At 39.4% G+C, this 20,523-nt stretch overlaps 1 protein-coding gene across 5 annotated transcripts in view; it reads left to right on the top strand.

The window, feature by feature from the left end:
• Positions 1-3,329: 3,329 nt before the first annotated feature.
• The window catches only part of SAP130 (Sin3A associated protein 130), a 69,696-nt gene continuing 52,502 nt past the window's right edge, over positions 3,330-20,523 (top strand). For 2 of the 5 annotated variants that reach the window (XM_023532677.1, XM_023532676.1), the window contains exons 1-7: positions 3,330-3,509; positions 5,146-5,263; positions 11,505-11,740; positions 12,438-12,596; positions 13,793-13,904; positions 14,929-15,053; positions 16,653-16,777. In XM_023532677.1, coding sequence (XP_023388445.1) covers positions 5,152-5,263; positions 11,505-11,740; positions 12,438-12,596; positions 13,793-13,904; positions 14,929-15,053; positions 16,653-16,777 — 869 coding nt within the window. In that variant the 5' untranslated portion in view covers positions 3,330-3,509; positions 5,146-5,151. Of the gene's footprint in view, positions 3,510-5,096; positions 5,264-11,504; positions 11,741-12,437; positions 12,597-13,792; positions 13,905-14,928; positions 15,054-16,652; positions 16,778-20,523 lie in introns of all 5 variants that reach the window. The other 3 variants (XM_023532675.1, XM_011363673.2, XM_023532678.1) reach the window with 2 other exon arrangements.

Below are 20,523 nucleotides of genomic sequence, written 5' to 3'. Positions count from 1 at the left end.
CAGCCCCAAGCCTGGCACTAGCAGCAGCCAGCCTTGGTTTCTGGCTAGGCCTCTCAATACACTCATAAACTCAGCATGGGCGGCAGTTATTCTCAAATTGCTTGGTGACTCTTACCAGGTAGCCCCTGAGGTGCACAGGCTGCTGCTGATCTTGGCCTGCAGGTGGGCCCTTCCCAGGAGGCCCTTGGGCCAGCACACCCAGTGGCCTGCTTCGACCATTGCCAGAGCTGGAGCACCACCCAGGGCTGCATCTGAAGAGGACACACCCAAAGGGCAGACTGGGAAGGCACCAGAGCCTTGCTAAAGTGAATTCTGCTCTTATAGGGTCAGCCCCTCACCAGCCAGTACTCACAACCAATCAGATCAAGGATCAATCCCTCCCTCGGTGTGTAAACAGCAACCAAAGCTCATCTATAACAGGAGAACACACACAACCCACACAAGGGACACACCTTGAGCACCTCACTCAGGTGACCAGGGAAGACATTGCCACTGGGCCCCACAGGACCCCTGCTACATAAAGGTAATCTACTAAGGCCAGGAGGCTTAAGAGCCCTGCCTAATACATAGAAACAAACACAAGAAAGCAGCCAAAATGGGGAGAAAAACAAATATGTCCCACATGAAAGAATAGATAAAAGCTTCAGAAAAGGAACTGAACAAAATGGAGACAAGTAATCTACCAGATGCAAAAGTTCAAAACACTTGTTATAGGGATGATCAATGAACTTAGGAGAGAAGTAGATGAACTCAGTGAAAACTTTAATAAAAAGATAGAAAACACGAAAATGTAGATGGAAAACACAAAGGGAACCAGTCAAAAATAAAGTATATAATATCTGAGATGAAGAATACATTAAAGGGAATCAAAAGTGCATGAAGTGGAGGTTTGAATCAGTAATTTAGAGAATGGGGTGCTGAAGGACACCCAGTCAGAACAGCAACAAGAAAAAAGAATCCAAATAAATGAAGATAGTTTAAGGAGCCTCTAACATCAAGTGTAACAACATTTGCATCATAGAGGTACCAGAAGGAGAAAAGAGAGCAAGAAATTGAAAACTTATTCTAAGAAATAATGACTGAAAACTTCCGTAACCTGGTGAAGGAAATAGACATACAACCCCAGGAAGTGCAGAAAGTCCCAAACAAGATGAACTCAAAGTGGCCCACACCAAGACACATTATAATTAAAATGCCAAAGAGAGAATCTTAAAAGCAGCAACAGAAAAGTAATTAGTTGCCAACCAGCAAGCTTCCATACGACTATCAGCTGATTTCTCAAAAGAAACTTTGCAGGCCAGAGTGCTTGGCACAAAATATTTAAAATGGTCGTGTTGCTAGGGCTTAGAATTTCCATCCACTGAGCTTGTGCGAAAGACAGCCTCCTTGTGCAACAGCCAGGCTGAACCTTCTTTGCTTCTCAGATATTCAAGCCCCTTGCCAGTTTCAGGGGCTAATTAGTATCTTGGGTTCTTGAAAATGATATTGTTCACACAAGATAGTTTGGATGGATTGAGCAAAGACACATACAGGTACATACATCTGCCTGATGGTTGTTGAGAGAAAGGCAAATCACTAACTCTTTGTGGTTCCTTAAATTATTAAGGCCTTTGAATACTAGGGTTAGAGGTTTAGAATATATTCTAAAGCTATTAGAACATCATGGATGGGAAGGACAGACTCAAATGACTGCTTTAGAAAAAGAAGTCTGTGGAGAGCAGATTGGGAGTAGGAAGAGATTTGAGTGGGGGTAGCACTACTGTAATCCAGACAAGAAATAATGAAAGCTTGAGCCAAGGCTATGGAAGCAACTGGAAAGCAGGTAGAGAGATAAATATGGTGACTCTAGGATATTGAAGAGAGAAAACAAGAATAAAACTAAAAGAAGTGAGGATGGTGATGCCATTAATGAAACCCAGAAATCAGAAGGAGTATAGAGATGAGGCAAATCAATGTGTTCAATATATTAAATTTCAGGGGCTTATAAGACATACATGGATTGGTACAACAGGTGGAACTGTAAATGTACAACTCAAAGAGAATCACCATGTAGATATAATTTTGCAATTTTCAAGAATGACACTTGAAACGGAGTGCATTAAACCAGTTAGAAAGATAGTAGGGCATTAAAAGAGATTTGGAGCCTTGGAAAACGCTGTACAGTATTTATGAAGGAGGTGGTATAATGAAGATTAATAAGAAGAACCAGGAGAGAGGGTGGTTATAGAGGCCAAGGGCAGAGCATTTTGAGGAATTACCCTCAGTAAGTTGGACAAGGTGAGAACTAAGCAAGGCCCACTGGGTAGAGTAGGTCTCTGGCAACTTTGGGGGAGCCTTTTGAGAAGGGTGGCAGGAGCAAAATCCAACAAGGGCGATTACCTAAGAAGAGAAGAGGCTTAAGTATATTACAGTAGCTTTTTCAGAAGAAAATTGATAAGGGAAGAAAGTAAGATAGGAAAATGCCTTGAGGAAGGATGGGTACTTGAGAGTCACCCTAGCAAGCAGTTAACTTACACAGCTGGGCACGATAGGAAGAAAGGATTTAAATCCGGTTTATTTCTTAACTAGTCACAAAACTCCGGGCTTAAATTATCACCTGGAAAGGCAAGAGGGATACATAATCTTGATTATCAGACCCAAATTTTGCTTCAGCAGCTTTGTCTAAGCTTTCAACAGGGTTATAAAGTCCGATTCTTCACCCTCAGGGGGTGGGGGGAGGAGGGAAACACCATCCTCCGTCGCTTCTTTGTAATCTAGAGAAACTAAGCAGGTGCACAGTGCCCGAGTCCCGTGCCAGGAATCGCTCTTCGAGCCTGTCGGCTTTAACGCGAGGGTGCTCGGCTCTGGAGCAGGCAAAAGCGACAGTCTTCCCAGATCTGCATCCCGATCCTCCCACGGTGCTCAGGCTTTGCAGTCCGTGGTCTTCAGTGGTGACATCAAGTCCCATACGCAGCGCGGGGAAGCGAGCCTATTCAGGAAAACTCTCGGCCCTTCCATGGCCCCTTCGCTCGCTGCAGCAGGCCTCCATTACCCTGTTCTCGCGCCGCACTTCCCTCGGGAAATGAAAGCTAGTGCCATCAGCTAAGGAAAAGGGGTGGGATCCACTATCTTTTTACTAGGCAAAGAGAAAACGCAGAGCCGACTCAAGACAGCAAAGGGGGTGTTGCTTCAGCCAAGTGGCCGGGAGGCCCCGCCCAGGCCCGCCCTCCTGGTGCCAGGACTACATTTCCCAGAGGCCTCCGCGGCCCGGAGGGGCAGGCCCGTCCGCTCTCCTGCTCACACTGAGTGGTGACTGGCTTCCGTGGAGGAGGGCGGGGCCTGTCCCAGCCAATAGGTGAGGGGCTCGTTACGGCGACGGAAGCAGCAGCGCTGGGCTGAGGGGTGGGGGGCAGAGTGCTCGCGCCCTGGCGGCAGCGGCGGGTCCGGAGACTAGGACGTCGGCCCCACAGACGGAGAGCACACGGGAGCGAGCTCGAGGCAGCGCGGCGGCCACTCAGCGCTGCATCCAGGTAATGGCGGGACGGGCGCCCGGGAAGGGAGGGGAGGAAAGGGGAGGAGACGAGGGGGCGGGGTGGCGGAGCCGGGCTGCAGCGTCCGTCCCGCTGCGCGTCCCCGGGGAAGGGCAGCGGTGCCGCGTCTCCGGCAGCTCAGATATAAGCTCCGTGGCGAGACGGGCACGGCGGTTGGGCCCGCGTCAGGGGCCGGGTGTCCTGAGGTCCAGGAAGAGCGAGGCACCCGGCTGATTCGGGCGTGGGGGCGTGGCGGGCGTGGGCCTCGGCGGGGAAGCAGAGCGGCCGGGGAGCGCGGGCGGGCGGGCAGCCCGGGAGTTTGGCTCCTGGAGCAGTTTAAAGTGACTCTCCACATCCGGGCCCTGCGCCCGCCGCTTTTAGACCCCGGCCGAGGCGGGGCCTCCCAGCTCCCCGCCCCCCTCGCCGGGAGCGCTACTCTTCCTCTGCCATTGGCTCCACCTCGAGGGTTTTGGACAGCCCGGGCAAGGCTCGCGCCGGATTGGCTGGCAGTCGGCGGGAGGGTGGGGCGGGATTGGAGCGGGTAGGCCTCAGTGGATTGGTGCGGGCCCTCGAGTGACGCGCCTGTCGTGGGGCCAATGCGCGGGCTGGGGAGGTAGGGGCAGGTTCTGGGGAAGAGGATTGGAACGGAGCAGTGGACGGCAGTCAGGGTGAGCGGGGCCCAGGGGCTGGACAGCGGCGGGCCTGAGGTGCGCTCCGCACGAGTTCTCTCTACGACCCGGGAGCCCAGCGCTGCCACAGACATGGGTCCTCCGCGGCATCCCCAGCCCGGCGACATGGAAGCGGGAGGGACAGGCGGTGGGCGGTGGCTGCAGGTAAAGAAGCACGCTACTTGTCCTGGGCTCCCCAGAACGTCTGTTCCTCGCTTGGAGACATAGTGTCAGACATCCAAAGTGTCTGGAAACCTGTGTTTCCCGACCTCAGCTGGGAGCGCTGGGGTGGGGATGGGAGTGCGGGCAAATAGGGGATATCGGCAGAGCTTGGCTGCTGAGGGAAAAGTGGGAGATAGTTTTAGAGAAGGCGGTGAAGGTCTCGGGTCCTTCTGGCTCAGTGGGGGTTTGTGAAAGAGGGTGGAAAAGGAAATCTGTAAATGAAGGCCTGTGCAGAAAAAGCATTTGAGAATTATTTTTGAATCAGGTCTTAATGTAAGGTTTCTGATTCTTAGGACAGGACATTTTCTCTCCCATTCCTCTTATGACATACTGATGACAGTGCTGTTCACCTTTATGCGAGGGTTAAGTCTTCCAAAGGGACATGTCATTTTTCCATTAAACTTTACACAAATGCGTGTATATGTGTTAATGATCTGTGGCTGTTGTACAGGACTCAGTGTCGATTTTTTTGGTATAGTAATCTACAAGTTTCTGGAGGGTCATAGTATCCCCCAACACTATATGAACAACTTTACTATTAATTGAACCTATGTACATCTGAAACTTAAAGAATTTATATAATTTCTGTACTGTATATTGATCACAGATAATTGTTTTAGATAAATAATGCTGCATTTGCTTTTGCTTTTCTGAGGGAAGATACAGGTACTAAAGATGCTTTAATTTCTCATTATAGATTCTAATTTCAGAATCCAGTAATAATCATATGACTGTATGCACTGCAGGTGGAAATGAGTTCTCAACAGTTTCCTCGGTTAGGAACTCCTTCCACTGGGCTAAGCCAGGCTCCTTCACAGATTGCAAACAGTGGTTCTGCAGCATTGATAAACCCAGCAGCTACAGGTGAGATGTGTGATGTTTTTTTATATTGCCTCCTGCTTTAAGAATACTGCCAGTTTTTTAACTTAAAAATTAGCAATTTTAGTAAATACTAGTTTATCAAATTTAAAGAGAGGAGATATTACAATTCAAATTTAAGCAAGGTTTTATTCCTGTTTTACTTCATTCACGTGTACTAGAGTATACATGAAAGTTGTAATGCAAGCCTGCAAGAACTATTTTTTAAATGTATTAATGTCTTCTTATTTAGTTAAGACCCAGAAGTATAATAAAGGAAAGAGCCCAAAGATGTAAGGCATAGGGCTTGCCTTTTAGACATAGATCTTGCCTTCCTTACCACCTAGGAAAAGACGCTAAAAGAGTGCTAAAAAAAAAAAAAAAAAAAAGTATGTATACACATATATACAACTTGATTTTTAGTTGTATACCCTTGGAGGGCTGTAAATCAGTGGTGCTCAGTGACATACCTCCCAGGGAATATTTGGCAATGTCTGAATATATCTCTGGTTGTCACAAATAGGGGGTGCTATTGGCATGTGATAGAGGTCTGGGATACTGTTAAACATTCTACAAAGTGCAAGACAACCCCCTACAAAAAGAATCCAGTCCAGTCAACAATGCTCGAGTTGAAGAATTCCAAATAGTCTCTTTCTCTGCATATATCCAGTAAAAAGACAGCACCACAAAGTAAATGAAGTTTCTTTTTCTTCACTATCCGCTTCCCGTGTTCCTTATGGTGAATGGTACCACTGTCTTGTCTACTCAGTGCTCAGACCAACGACTCAGTCATCATCTTTAAAATTTGTTGTCTTTGTCTCTTACCTATGAGCTATAGCCTCTTGTCTAATGTTTCAGTCTCATTTTCTATTGCTTTGCCTCTCTTCTGCCAACTTAGTTTTTGTTACAAATTTATTTTAGTTCCGTTTAATCTTGAAGTAACTTTAAGCTACTCTTTGCCTCTTACTTAATAGTAGCTACTCATTTTCTGAATGAATAATAAAGTTCTCGATTTTCTTGACCTTGAGATTTTACACATTCTGTTCCTTTTGTCACAATCTTCCTTCTTCCTTTCCACACTCATTTATCTGGCTAATTCCTGTTTATTCTTGAGGTTTCATGTCAGGTGTCACTTTCTCTAGGAAATATTTGCTGACTCCATCCATCATCCACAACAATTGAGGTTAGGACGTTCTAGAATGAAGGCCAGGAGCATGTCTGTCTCATGTACCTTTGTGTTATACTTGCTACAGCGTAGGGCACAAAGTAGTGATCAACAAGTTCTTGTATAGTCACTTAAAAGTTCCTTACTCTTAAAGTATTTTTGACACTATTTTGTTTTTAGTATAAGTTCACAGCAGAATAATTTAAAACATAGCTAAGGACAATATTTTTGAACATCTATTTTTTTATGAGGAATTATACTGCTCATTGAGGTCAGCAATAATTGCCCTCAGATTTTGTTGAGAAGGAAATCATTGACTTAGACCAAAATTGTTTATAATTTTACTTGAGAAACGTGTGATTTTTCCTCAGTGGCTCAAAAAAAAAAACCCCTTTTCTGTAAGTAGTTAGATGTCTCTATACTTCCTATTGCTCTTAGAAGTACTTGGGGATTCTAAGCATATCAGGATTTCAAGTACATCTTCAGAGTTCAGAAGAATAGATTACACCTAGTTCTCTTTACTGCTTCAAGATTCTTTTCTGTTCAAAATAACTTTAAATTAAGAACTCTAAATGTCTAGAAAGAAATGATAAATGGTTCCAAAAAGAGCTTAATAGTAGATGGTCAGTACATTATATCTTAATGAAATTGTCAAATATCAACTTCCTGGACAAATACATTTGGCGGAAAGTTATGAATTCATCCATTTCTCTTTAATGAGAGCAAAATCCATTTGTATATTGGGGAAAGTTAAGAATAAATTACTAATAAAAAGACAAGTAAAACTCTCTCTATTCACAAATTGATCATGTGTTCAGAAAATCCTAAAGAATGTTTGTAAAAAAAACTGTTAGAACTAATAAATGAAATTAGGAATGGTTGCAGGATAAAAGTTTACTATTCAAAAATCAGTTCTATTTCTAAATACTAGCAATGAACATTGAATTTTTTAAAATGTCATTTACCATGGCATCAAAAAAAAAAAAATCTACAGAACACTTAATGGACAAATTAATGAAATATGTGTAAGACCTGAGGTTAGAAAACTGTAAAACATTGCTGAGAGAAATTAAAGAATTCTATAAATGAAAATATCTATCATGTTCATGTATTGGAAGACTCAGTATTATTAAGATGTCAATTCTACCAAAGGCATCTATAGATTCAGAGGAATCCTAATCAAAATCCCATCAGGCTCTTTTATAAAAATTGACAGCCTGAATCTAAAATTTATGTGGAAACCAAAGGACCTAAAAGCCAAAGTAATTTTGACCAAAAAAAAGAAGAAAGTTGGAGGACTCTACTGCCTTATTTCAAGACTTGTTAAAGCTGCACTAATCAAGACAGTGTGATTTTGGCATAAAGAGAAATATATATCATTGGAACAAGGTGGAGGATCCAGAAATAGACCCACACATAATGATCAATTGATTTTGACAAAAGTACATAGTAATTCAATAGGGAAATGATAGTCTTTTCAACAAAATAGCGCTAGAACACCAGAGTATATGTATGGAAAAAAATGAACCTTGACCTTTACCTTCGCCATTCACAAAAATTAACTCAAAACATCATTATGGACGTACTATAAAACTTAAACATTTTAAAAGAAAACATTAGAGAAACTATAACCTTGGGGTAAGCAAAAATTGCTTAGGTCACAAAAAACTGATACGATGTACATCATTAAAATTAAAAATGACTGCTTTTCGAAAGATACCATTAACAAAATAAAAAGGCAAGCCACAGGCTGAGAGAAGTCATTTGTGATAAATATATCTGCAAAGGACTTATATCCTGAATATATAAAGAATTCTTGTAACTCAGTAGTAAAAAGACAGATTTTTTTAAACAGGCAAAATATTTGAATAGACACTTCACCAAAGACCCTATTTAAAGCCAAATAAGCACATAAAAGCTACTTGGCGGTATTAATCCTCAGGGTAGAGCAAATGAAAACCACAGTGAGAAATTATTACACATCCACTAGAATGACTAAAATTAAAAAGCCAACAATACCAAGTTTTGATGTGTTTGTGGAGCAGGTAGAACTCATCATTGGTAAGAATGCAAAATAATCTAGCCCTTTTGGGAAATAGTTTGTCAGTGACTTATAAAATTAAACATAAATTTATCATACAACCCAACAATCCCGTTCCTAGGTTTTTATCCAGGATAACTGAAAATGTATGCCATATATACAAAGACTTATACTTCAGTGTTCTCAGAAGTATTACTTATAATCAAACACTAGAAACAACCCATATTTTATCAGCTAGTGACTAGATAAGCAAAGTTTGGTTTACCCATACAATGACATAACTACTCGGCAATAAAAAGGAATGAACAGTGTACACAACAACATGAATGAACCTCAAAAACATATCAAGAGAACAAAGCCAGACACCAAGAACCACAACTGTATGATTCTATTTATTTGAAATTCCAGAAAAGACAAAAATGTAGTGATAGTGTAGTGTAGTTTGGAAGAAATAGATGTGGGAGGAAGGAAATTCACTGCAAAGGGGGCATGAACGAACTTGTTATAGTAAAGGAAAATGTTCTGTATCATGTTTGTAGTGTGGTTAATAGTACTGTGTACTTTTGTGAAAATTTAATTATACAAGGAATTAGTGGATTTTACATGTAAAGTGTACTTCAGTAAAGCTGATTGAAAATGGACAAAAGACATGAACATATACTTCGTAAAGAAAGATATATGTGAATGGCTTATGATCACAAAAAGTTCAACATTTCTAGTCATCATGGAAATGCTAGTTAAAACTACAATTAGGTACCCACTACACACCCACTAGAATGTCTGTGTATTAAGAATTAGGATGAGGAGCAACTGAAATTCTAATATACTGCTGGTGGGAACATAATGTGATACAGTTACTTGGGAAAGTACTTTAGCAGTTTTGTGTAAACATTTACTTACCATTTGACCTAGCCATTCTGCTCCTAGCGGGTTGGTGAGACTGTAAAAAAATCATTGAACTCTCTACTCTTAGAGTAGCCATTTTATTGTATGTAAATTATACCTCAATAAAGTAGTTTTAAAACTCAAAATTTTTAAAAATCTGAATCACCTGGGGGGGAAGTCAATATTATAGCAAAATGTTAAATATACATCAGTCTTTTCACCTTGCTTGTACTTAGAATACTTTTTTCCCAAGGAGATCATCGAACAAGGGCTCAAAGTACGTATAGATATTCATCTCAGAGTTTTTGTTAATAGGAAAAATTTCGAAATGACTCTAAAGCCCATCACTGATATAATGGTTAAAAAAAGCCCTAGTACATCTATGCAGTAGAATTCCATTTAGCATTTTAAAAATAATGCAGGATACTATGTTACTCAGCAATTCCACTCCTAAGTATATACCCAATAGAAATGGGACATATGTTTACCAAAACACATGTGCAAGAATATTGCTAGCACTATTATTTCTAATAAAAAAAAAAAAAAACACGAAAACTAGCTAAATGCCTATTAACTGTAAAATGGATAATTTATGGTTTGTTCATGCAGTGGTATACTATACTGAAAATGAAAGCTCCCTGGTAGCATGCAATAACATGGATGAATCTCATACCTATAAGTGAAAGTGGCAGGACATGAGGATACATTTGTTATGAGTTTATTTATATTAAGTTCAAAAATAGACAACAGTAATTTGTAGTATTCAAAGTTAGTATCCTTGGGAGGAATAGGGGTTGGAATTGAGCTAAACAGAGGGTTTCTGGGAAATGTGTAATGTTTTGCTTCTTGAGCTGGATGCTGGCTGCTCAGGTGTATTCAGTTTGTGAAAGTTCATTGAGCTGTACAATTAACATTTCTGCACTTGTCTTTATGACGGTTATAGTTCAATTAAAAGTTAAATAACTCCCCCCACAAAATAAACACGTGAGAAGTATCTGAAGGTTTTACCAAAATAGTAACTGCTGATGCTCACTTCACTTTCTTTATAGTTTTCCCAATAATTAAAAATTTTTTCCATAAGGGTTTAATCTTTTTGTTCAGAAAAATAATGATATTATTTTGGAAAAGTGATAGACAAGAATGAGTTAAAATTTTCACAGACTTTCTTTTATTACTTTAGTTCCTTGATTTTTTAACTTAATTTTTAAATAAGTTACTTGTTTTCATAGTCCAAAATTCCAAACGAAAAAGAGTATACAGTGAAAACTTTCTCTTTTTTATTCCATAGTCATCTACTTTCTTTCCCTTCAAACCAAGATGCTTTTGGAGGTATCTTATCCATATACAGATATAAGTGCACATATGTTTGTGTGCATTTTATTTACTTTTTCAGTTCTGTACCTTATTTTTTCATCTATATATTTTCATATATTTTTTGTAGTATACATTATAGATTTTTTCGTAAGAGTACCTAAAAGGCTTACTTGTTTTATTTTTATAGTTGCATGGTAGTCTATTGTGGAGTACACCATAATTTATATAGTCAGTCTCCTTTTGATGGACATGTAGTTTTTTTCAGTTTCTTTACTAGTATAAAAATGCTGAAACAAATAGCCTTATATGTAAGTCATTTTACACATGTGCTATGTATCCGTAGGATACATTCCTGCAAGTGGAGTTGTTGAGCCTCGCAGGGTGTGTGCGTTGTGATGATAGAGATTGCCCTGTTCACTCTAGGGATTTGAACTGAGAAGTTTGTTTAGAAAAATTATGTTCTTTGACTTAAGAACTGCACTTTTAATGTTACATTTTTATAATTCTTAAATTATTTCAAATGAAATTGTCTTATATCTTGTACTGCATTTTCAACCATTTGAGCTCATTTTAAATAGTTGTCAGGTTCTTTTTTCATAGACGTGGGAAAGCCACGGTATTCAAAACAGGTACTGTGCTCCACAGGTGTGACTCTTAGGTTTGATATCCATCAGGGGAACCTAATGCCCAAATTCTCTTTGTTAAGAAAATCACACAAGGAAATGGTCATTTTGTCAACCCTGAAACTTAACTGCAAGTGCCATTCATGTATGTGCTGTTATATTAATTAATATTGGAAGTATATGATATGCTGTGTTACCCTTAATGTCTCTCTCTACTAGTCAATGATGAATCTAGTCGAGATGCTGAAGTCACTGCCCGGGAGCACATGGGTTCCAGCAGCTCCCTACAGTCCCGTGAAGAGAAGCAAGAGCCTGTTGTGGTAAGGCCCTATCCACAGGTGCAGATGTTGTCTACACACCATGCTGTTGCATCGGGCACACCTGTCACAGTGACAGCCCCACCAGCACATCTGACGCCAGCAGTGCCACTCTCATTTTCGGAGGGACTTATGAAGGTAATGGAGAGGTTTAAAATTCCACATTGAGCCACAGCTAAAGACTGGCTAAAATATTCCTGACAATTTTCACAAAATCTTAGACTATATCCTAGGATCGTAGGGTTTATTTTGTTTTGACCTATTGGTTCAGCTCTTCTCTGTAATTCAGAGTTCTGCTATTCTGTAGTGCCTAGTCTTGGGCCGCTGGGCAGTTGGCATCATATGATGTTGATTTTTTTCAAGTTATGGACATGCTAACTCAGTTTTTATCTTGGAGTGGCACTCTTTTTCAAGGTTTTGTTTAAATAGCTTGCTAATTTGGGGGTATCTGCGAATGTTGCCTTGTGTATTATCTTCTGGTTATGTTTCAGTTACTGGGAGTTTTATTTCTGCCCAAACTTTGGAAAGGCAGCATTGTATAGAAGAAAGAATGTGGGCTGTCAGCCATACAGATCTGAGCTTTATTCCTAGTTCTTGTTTTTATTGTCTGGCTTTGAGCAAGTGACTTAGCTTTGCTTTGTATGTTTCCTCATTTGTAAAATGGAAATGCTAATATTTCATTGGAAAAGCTATGATGCTAAGAGATAAAACATATAAGGCTTCTGGCGTCTTTCCTGGCACTCTCCAGGGTTGATTTGTGTACTTATAACTATAGAATGAAATGCATTGCTAGTAAAAAGCTATTGATATGTTTCATGTGGTTTTCTGTTTGCAGCCGCCCCCGAAGCCCACCATGCCTAGCCGTCCCATTGCTCCTGCTCCACCTTCTACCTTGTCACTTCCCCCCAAGGTTCCAGGGCAGGTTACCGTTACCATGGAGAGTAGCATCCCTCAAGCTTCAGCCATTCCTGTGGCAACAATCAGTGGACAACAGGTTTTTTTCCTCTTAATTTGCTGATTTTCAAACTGAGATGCCAACTGTTGATCATTATTGAATGCCAGCAGTACATTAGGCACTGTAATAAATAAAAAAGGGTCACTGATAATCTGCAAGGGGAAGATAGTAGATTTGAGAGAAAAGGATAGCTACAGTGAGTAAAACCAGTATACATGGTGGTCTTTGTCATTTAGCCGATAGATATTGAGTATTTGCTATGTGTGGGGCACTACCTCCATGTGAGATACAAATCTAGGTAAGACAATCCATGTCTTTGAGGACCTGAGCGTCCAGTTGTGCTTGGTTATAGGTATAAAACTCTGGTGGGTTGAGAATAGCCTCACAGCTATAGTTTTTTTCTCTGAGGAGAGTGAAAGTTATCTATTGGGTGAATGGTGTTTTCCCTCAAGCAGCCCACCAATTGTGAACATTTCAAGTCTTGTGTTTTAACTTAAAAATATTAGTCTTGCTGCATAATATGTATTTGATTTATTTAAATATTTCAAATTATCAATGAATAAAACTGAATCTCAAACCTCTTTCCCTTCAAGTTTTCAAGAACAAAATTAGAATTCCAAAAAGACGCTTCTTGTTTTCCTTTTATTACACTGCTGAGTACTCCCAGAAGTACTGGAACCTCCTCCCCGCTGCCCCCAACACACAAACCTGAGATGCACTGGCATCAGAGTTAGGAGAATATGAGGAAGGGACATTTAAGGTGTGAGCTGAAGAACTGGTAGGCGGGTACCTACTGGATGCTAACTGGCATTTACTTAGAAATAGAGCATAAAGCATGGATGACTGCAGTGGCATATGAAGGAAATGGTGAGACCAGGAAAAAAAAAAAGCTTTGGCCAAGACAGAAAACAAGTGTGATAGACTAATACCAAAGATGAGAGTCCAAAAAGTAGACAGTCAGTGGTATCATCTGTTAAAGGAAAGGGATGTAGCAACTAGCTAGGCTCAAGGCAGTTGATGTGTCCTCATAGTCACCATATGCCTGCTAGTGTGTGTCATCATACATACTGTGTAAAAAAAAAAAAAGCTAAATGTCCTGTCCCTTGGGATACTCACTTTTTGAAAAGGACAGCCTGACCCACATTTGGAGGCAGCTGTCTTCCAAGAAGCAATGGCTAAGTACCAGTGGCTAAGACCAGGCACATGAAAATAACATTGCATCCTCTTTGTTGCAGGGCCACCCCAGTAACCTGCATCATATTATGACCACAAATGTACAGATGTCTATTATCCGCAGCAGTGCTCCTGGGCCCCCTCTTCACATCGGAGCTTCTCATTTACCTCGAGGTAAAGACTGCTTGTTTTATTCAAACTCTCAAAATGGAATATATATTTGGTAGAAGATATGGTAACACCAAACATAACCAAAATGAGCTTATTAAAGTTACAGAATAACAGAAGAGCAATATACATTTTTAGCATGGTCTAATGTGTTTTTATTCTAGTTGCATTACAAGTGTGTATATGTGTGTGTAAACAAAGTAATTCCCATTTTAGTGTGGTCTAAAAATTGTCCTTTTTAACGAGGAACTCCTCAAGGCTATGGTAGCCTAAACATGGTCTTTATTTTTAATAAGTAAGTCACAAATTAATACTGAATATATTTAAAGTTTTGTGATAATGGTTACTCAGTTTTTTTATTCATATAGCAACAAGATGAATTTATTCTTAAATAAGTTAAGTTGTGAGGTATTAAATTTAATGAGTTTTCTCAATTACTTGATCAGAAATTGTTACCTTCTATTGGAGAGTATAATATTGCTTGTGAAATCAGATTAACAAATAACAAAACCAGGTTTACTCAGTCATAATGTAATTCAGTGAGTCTCAGAGTACGGTTCACAGACAGCAAGAGTTCTGTGTAAGATCAAAACTTTTCAGGAATATACTGAGACATCATTTGCCTTTTTTCACAGTGTTGACATTTGCACTGATAGTGCAAAGGCGGTGGTGTTCAAGTGACCACTCACCGTCTGGTGATTAAACTGCTGGAACTTTGGCCTGAATCAAGGCAACAGCACTGTACTGTGCTCTTCATTGTGTGCTTCACTGCTACATACTTGCAGTTAAAAGAACAAGGCAGACAATTTCATTTAAGAATGTCCTTGAAGAAGCAATACACATTATTAAATCTCAACCATTGAATGCACATTTTTAAAGTTTTCTATGTGATGAAATAGGATGTATTCGTAAAGCACTTCAGCTGAATACTGACATTGAGTTTTAGAAATTCTGATTATTTTTCTAAGGAATATATAATTGGAACTTTTTAAATTATGAGCCATATTAATGAAAAAAATTATTTTTCCAGGTGCAGCTGCTGCCGCTGTGATGTCTAGTTCTAAAGTAACCACGGTCCTGAGGCCGACTTCCCAGTTGCCAAATGCTGCTGCAGCTCAACCAGCGGTGCAGCACATCATTCACCAACCAATCCAGGCATGTCAGGGGTGTGGGTAGCTAGCCAGCAAGTATGAAGTGCCTACTCTGAGTCATTCACTTAGCTAGGCACCGTGAGAGTCCTTTGACCTTAAGTGACTTTCAGTCTAGTTGCCAAAATGTAGGGAAGGTTGAATTGTATATAGTGTCATATGATCTGCTGTAAGAGGTAGTAAGGGAAGTGTTTTTGTAGGATAAGTATGGTAATGAGAATTCAGAGAAATGAAGGGGAAGTGAGGTGGCTAATACTATGATGGCGATGGTTATATAAAGGCCAGTTAGAACTGAGGGGTTATAATTTAGGGGTTTATGAACCCCCTAAATGTTTTACCCACAAATATATGTTTTTCGAGGAAGGTGGTCTACTTTTTTTCAAGAGAATTTGTGGCCTCAGTACTAATAAGTATCATGTATTGCTAGGTGATATTGTGGTGTCTCTAAATTTAGAACTCGTAAGGTACGAAGTGTAAACTTGGTTCTGTACACTGCAGAGAGCCACTAAATTTTTTGAATGCAGTAATATATCATCAAAGAAATATCTATAAAAGGTTAGTCTAGCTAATTACATACTAAAAGTAGAAATTCAAATACCTTTGAGTGCCAGATTTGTAATATGTGTGAAATAGCTGGGTTTAAGACAGTAAGGAAAAGTGCAGATTAGGACACTGGGTAATTCATGTCCAGCCTAGAGCTTTCAAAATAAAAGACTTTGCTGGCCAACAAAACACATTTATTTACAAAGTAATTAGGCCCCCAGGAGTATGTATGGTATATAAGAAGGATTGGAGAAAGAGGAGAACCAAAACAAGCCTACTAGTGAGGAAGATAATGCAGCAGCCCTATTGTGAGACAACAAGCTGTAACAGTAAGTAGAGCAGGTTAGAGGTTGGAAGGAAAAAACATCAAGAATAGGCAGAATTTGCAGATTTAACTGCGTGTAACAAGGTCAAGAAGAAGGAACTACTCAGAATAAGATGAATTGAAGAATTGACAGTGGACAAGCAGGCGAAACTCAGTGTGAACTCCTTTGTTAGAAGAAGATTTTACACACAGAGTGGTAAGGGAAATATATGCATGTGAAAACATCCAGAAGGCATCTGGGCATGCTGAACCTTCCTCCAGCAAAGAATACTATTAGCATGTGTTTGCCTTTAGTATGATACCTTGGATGGCCTAAGAGCTAGCAGCTCTGTCCAGTGGATAAGAATGCCCTCTGTAGAAAGCACTCAGTTGTGCGGTAGTGGAAAATGTCAACACCGGGACCAACAACAGATCTGTGGGAATTGTAGGTCTGAAGGGTTAGATCCTAATTTATACTAATAGTAAGATAAAATTTTTAATCTAATTGTATTTGGAAAGGAAGGACTTGTATATTACCCAGCTAAAATTGAAATTTTTTTGATAATTCTGACTCTTGTTTTGATAACAACCTATATATGAAAAGAGAATTCTTTAACCTGGTGAGAATTTACTATCATTTGGAAATTAATGTACGTACTTGAAGGCCTAAGTTTCAAATTATACTTCTAGTGTTTGACTTACTGAATTTTATTTTGCTTTTTGTTTTAAATGAAATATTTTTTTCTGTTCTCTTGGTAGTCTCGTCCACCTGTGACCACCTCTAATACCATCCCTCCTGCTGTGGTGGCAACTGTCTCAGCCACCAGAGCTCAGTCTCCAGTCATTACTACAACAGCAGCACATGCTACTGATTCAGCACTTAGGTATATTTGGGGGTTTGAAGATTAAGCCATTTTCCTCTCTCTCCCTTTTTCCTTTCCTTCCTTTATTCCTTCACTTAACTCAATGAATACTTAATGAGTCCTTTTTTTTTTAATGAGCTTTGTGGTATTCTAGATACCAAGGATAAAGCAGTGAACAAATTCCTGCTCTCACAGTTTCTATTTTTAAGGTCTGGATAGGTACAATAAAAAATATATATAGCTTTTTAAATCATGAAAAATGCTTTGGGGAAAATTAGAGTGAATGAGATTTGGAGTGACAGGATGTTACTTTTTCATGTAAGATGATCAGGGTGGGCTTTGTTGATAAGAATACATTTGAACAGAAAATTGAAAGACTTGATGAAGTAAGCCATATGGCTGTCTGGGATAAGAGAATTCTAGGCAGTGGGAACAGCCAGTGCAAAGAAAGGCCCTGAGACAGGAGTATGTTTGCCACATATAAAGAGCAGCAAGAGATTATTTTAGGAGGTAACAGGGTCCTCAGATCATGTGGGGCCTTATAGACCATGCTAAGGATTTAGACTTTGCTGGGGTGCAGTGGAAAGTTTTGCCAGAGTTTGAGCACAGTGCCATGATTTGAAGTTTTAGTGGCATCGGCCTGGTTGCCAGTTAGAGTAGGCTCTAGAAAGGCAAAGGCTCTAGAGAAATTGTTTAAAAGGGCATGACAAATCAAGAGAGATGATTGTTGGAGGTTGAAAGATATGGTTAGATTCTGAGTAGAATTTTGAAGATAAGAGGATTTTGGAGGATTTAGATGGCTATGGGAGAAGGAGAAGAGTCAGGATTATACCAGCACTAGATGGCTTGTGCATTTAGGAGGGTGGAATTGCATTAAGTTGAGCTGGATAACTGGGAAGAATAGGTTTTGGGGAGGAATTCCAGACTTTGCTTTTGGATATTTTAATGTTGTGCTGACTTCCGAGCACCCAAATGAAGATGTTGAGCTAAGTTAATATACGAATCTAGAGTCTAGGGAAGAGTTCTGGAGGAGATAATTTAGAAAGACAATATAAATGGAGAGGAGGTTTATGAGAGAGAAAATGGCTTCCAATTGAGAGGGCTATAGAGGGAAGCAGTGTTCTCAGGAAAGAGCCAAGATTCATTAGGGCAGGAAGGTAAGGCTATATTCAGACAAGGGGGTGAGGGTATAGGAGATTTTGCTAAAAATGGATTGTAAATCCAGAGGGTACACAGGAAGGGTTGGCTGTTTGAAAAGAGAAGGTGGTATAATTAAGAGATTTGTAGAGCCATACAGAGATAAAGTCTGGTTGATGAGAGATGATCGCTGATGCCTCTTATGAATGACACACTCAGGAATGAAGACATGATATTTGTCCTTATCTCCAATCCATATTGTGGTGGCAAGGCTGTGAAAACGTAGTTGGGCAAGGCAGTGGAATATGAGTCTCATCAAAAGACACAGTTCAGTGATCTTTCTTGATTCCTGCCATTGTTTTTGTGGAAGCCAGGGAAAACCTTTGACAATAGAAACAAGAAGTGATTCACTAAACAGAAGAAGGCATAGTAGGTATGGGGAGTAGAGCTGTCAGGAACTAGATATCCTCCACAAGATTTCATTACCAGTTGGTGATAGGGCAAAGAGTGGAAGAGGGAGGAGTCTTAGAGGCCTCCTCTGTTTCTTCCTTGCTTAACCAAGTAAATGGAAAGGAAACAAGGGAAAGAAAGCAAGTGTTAAAAGGAGGGTTGCATTTTGGTAACTGAGTTTCTCAGTGGTTGAAGAGCTGTTGTTGCCGGAAATAACGGGTTTAGAAGTCATCAACGCCTGGCCTAGTTAAAGCTGTGAAGTATCTGAGTCTTTTCAGGGGGAATGTATAGAGTGAAGAGAGGTTCTAGCACCAGACTCTGAAGAAAATAACATTTAAGTGCAGAATAGTGCCTAGGACTTACCTTTAACCATTAGCGCTGCCATTTACCAGCTGTGTGACCTTAGGCAAGTTTCTCAACTTCTCTGATCCTTAGTCTTATCTTCAGTAAAATGAAGACACTTTACTTTTTGGTAATTTAATATATTTGCCTGAGGTACAAAGAGACACAAGTGCCCAATATAAACTGTGTTGTCATTTTAGCTTTCTGTTACCTTTAAAAAGTTAATATATGACAAAATTCAAAAGGTATAAGTGTGTATACACAATGAAAACGAATAAGGTTGGGTTTTTTTAAATCATGTTATCAGTGTATCTTTTCTAGGATGTTGAGTTTTTAATAAAAATGGACATTGAATTTTGGCAGATGTATTTTCCATATTCACTCATGCAGCAGATACTTACTGCATACCTTCTATGGGCCAGTCAGTGCTATAGGCACCGTAAATACACTAATGAATTAAACAAACACACTAATGATCAGATGATTTTTCTACTTATATAACTATGATAAATTCATAATATCTAACTCTCTTTGAATTCTGGAGATAGAAAGTTTAAACAGACCAATTTCCATAGAAGAAATAGAAAAAAATTTCAGAGTACTGTATCTCAGAAAAGCACCAGACCCAGACTGTGCTTTTACAAACTCCTGAAGACCAGATAAACCAATGATAATTAAATTGATTGAACACATAGAAAAAGAAGGAAAGTTCAAAAAAATTTTTTTCAAGTGGTAAATAGATTCAATTCTGTCTACCAGTTCTTTGATCTTTTTTTCCTATCTCTTGGTGGGATGAAACTTATTTTTTTATTATTTCAAGAAAGGCTTACAGGACTAATATTTTTTTCACATACTTAAAATTGTTTCCTAGATATCCTTATATTTAAGCAGTAGTTTGGCTGATACAGAATTTTTTTGTTTTCCGTATTCTCTCCATGTATCCTTACAGGTATTTTTCCTCTGGTTTCTAGGGCCGAATAATGCTATACAGAAGTTTGGGGTCAGCCTGGTTTTTATTTTAAATCCCTTAAAAGGATCTTGATATTTTTGCCTGATTGCCTAAGATTCTTTATCACTGAATTTCAGCATAGTTACTAGGATGTGTGTTGCAGTGAATATTATGTAACCTTTTGTTCTGGAACATGGTGTGCCTTTTTTAATGTGCAGAGTAGACCTATATTTGTAAAAAAGCTTTCTTGAATTTTATCTATATGTTCTTTCTAGTCCATTTTATTTTAAGGGAAGGGACACCCAATTATGTGTGTGTTGGCTCTTTTTGCATGACTTCCTTCTCTAATTCTTTTAAACTATTTTTTCTCTTTTAGATTCTGCTTACTTTTCTCTCCATCTTCTCTGTCCCTTACTGTTTTTAGCATTGTTTCTCATGTTCTACTCCCATTCCTCGATTTGCATAGATTAGCCATTCCATGTGTCTTTTTTTTTTATGCAAAAGAAAACCATGTAAAAAAAGTCCACCAGTACAAAAAAATACTAAAGAACTAGGCTCATGAGTCATAAAAATATTTGTTTCACATATTTTCACCAAAAAATGCTAATGAAAATTCAGAAAAACCAAAATAGATTTTATAAATTCTTCAGTATTCACTGCAACATTTTTTAAAATCTTTTCAAAACTTTAGATCAATATCTAGAGTTGAAGTTTCCAGTTTTGTGTCCAGTTGAAGAGCTTTGTAAGTGTTTTCTGCAGCGAGTGAAACCGGTTCAAGGTCACTGCAGATTCATCAGCAGGGTGGGGCTTCAGATATGAGGTGAATTAATTCATATTAGTTAATTTGTGATCAACCAGTAATTCGTTAATATCATCTACATTCAAATTG

Source organism: Pteropus vampyrus, unplaced genomic scaffold (genome assembly GCF_000151845.1).
Source record: "Pteropus vampyrus isolate Shadow unplaced genomic scaffold, Pvam_2.0 Scaffold87, whole genome shotgun sequence".
NCBI classification, from domain to species: domain Eukaryota; kingdom Metazoa; phylum Chordata; class Mammalia; order Chiroptera; family Pteropodidae; genus Pteropus; species Pteropus vampyrus.
This window is presented reverse-complemented; position numbering and strand designations above follow the sequence as displayed.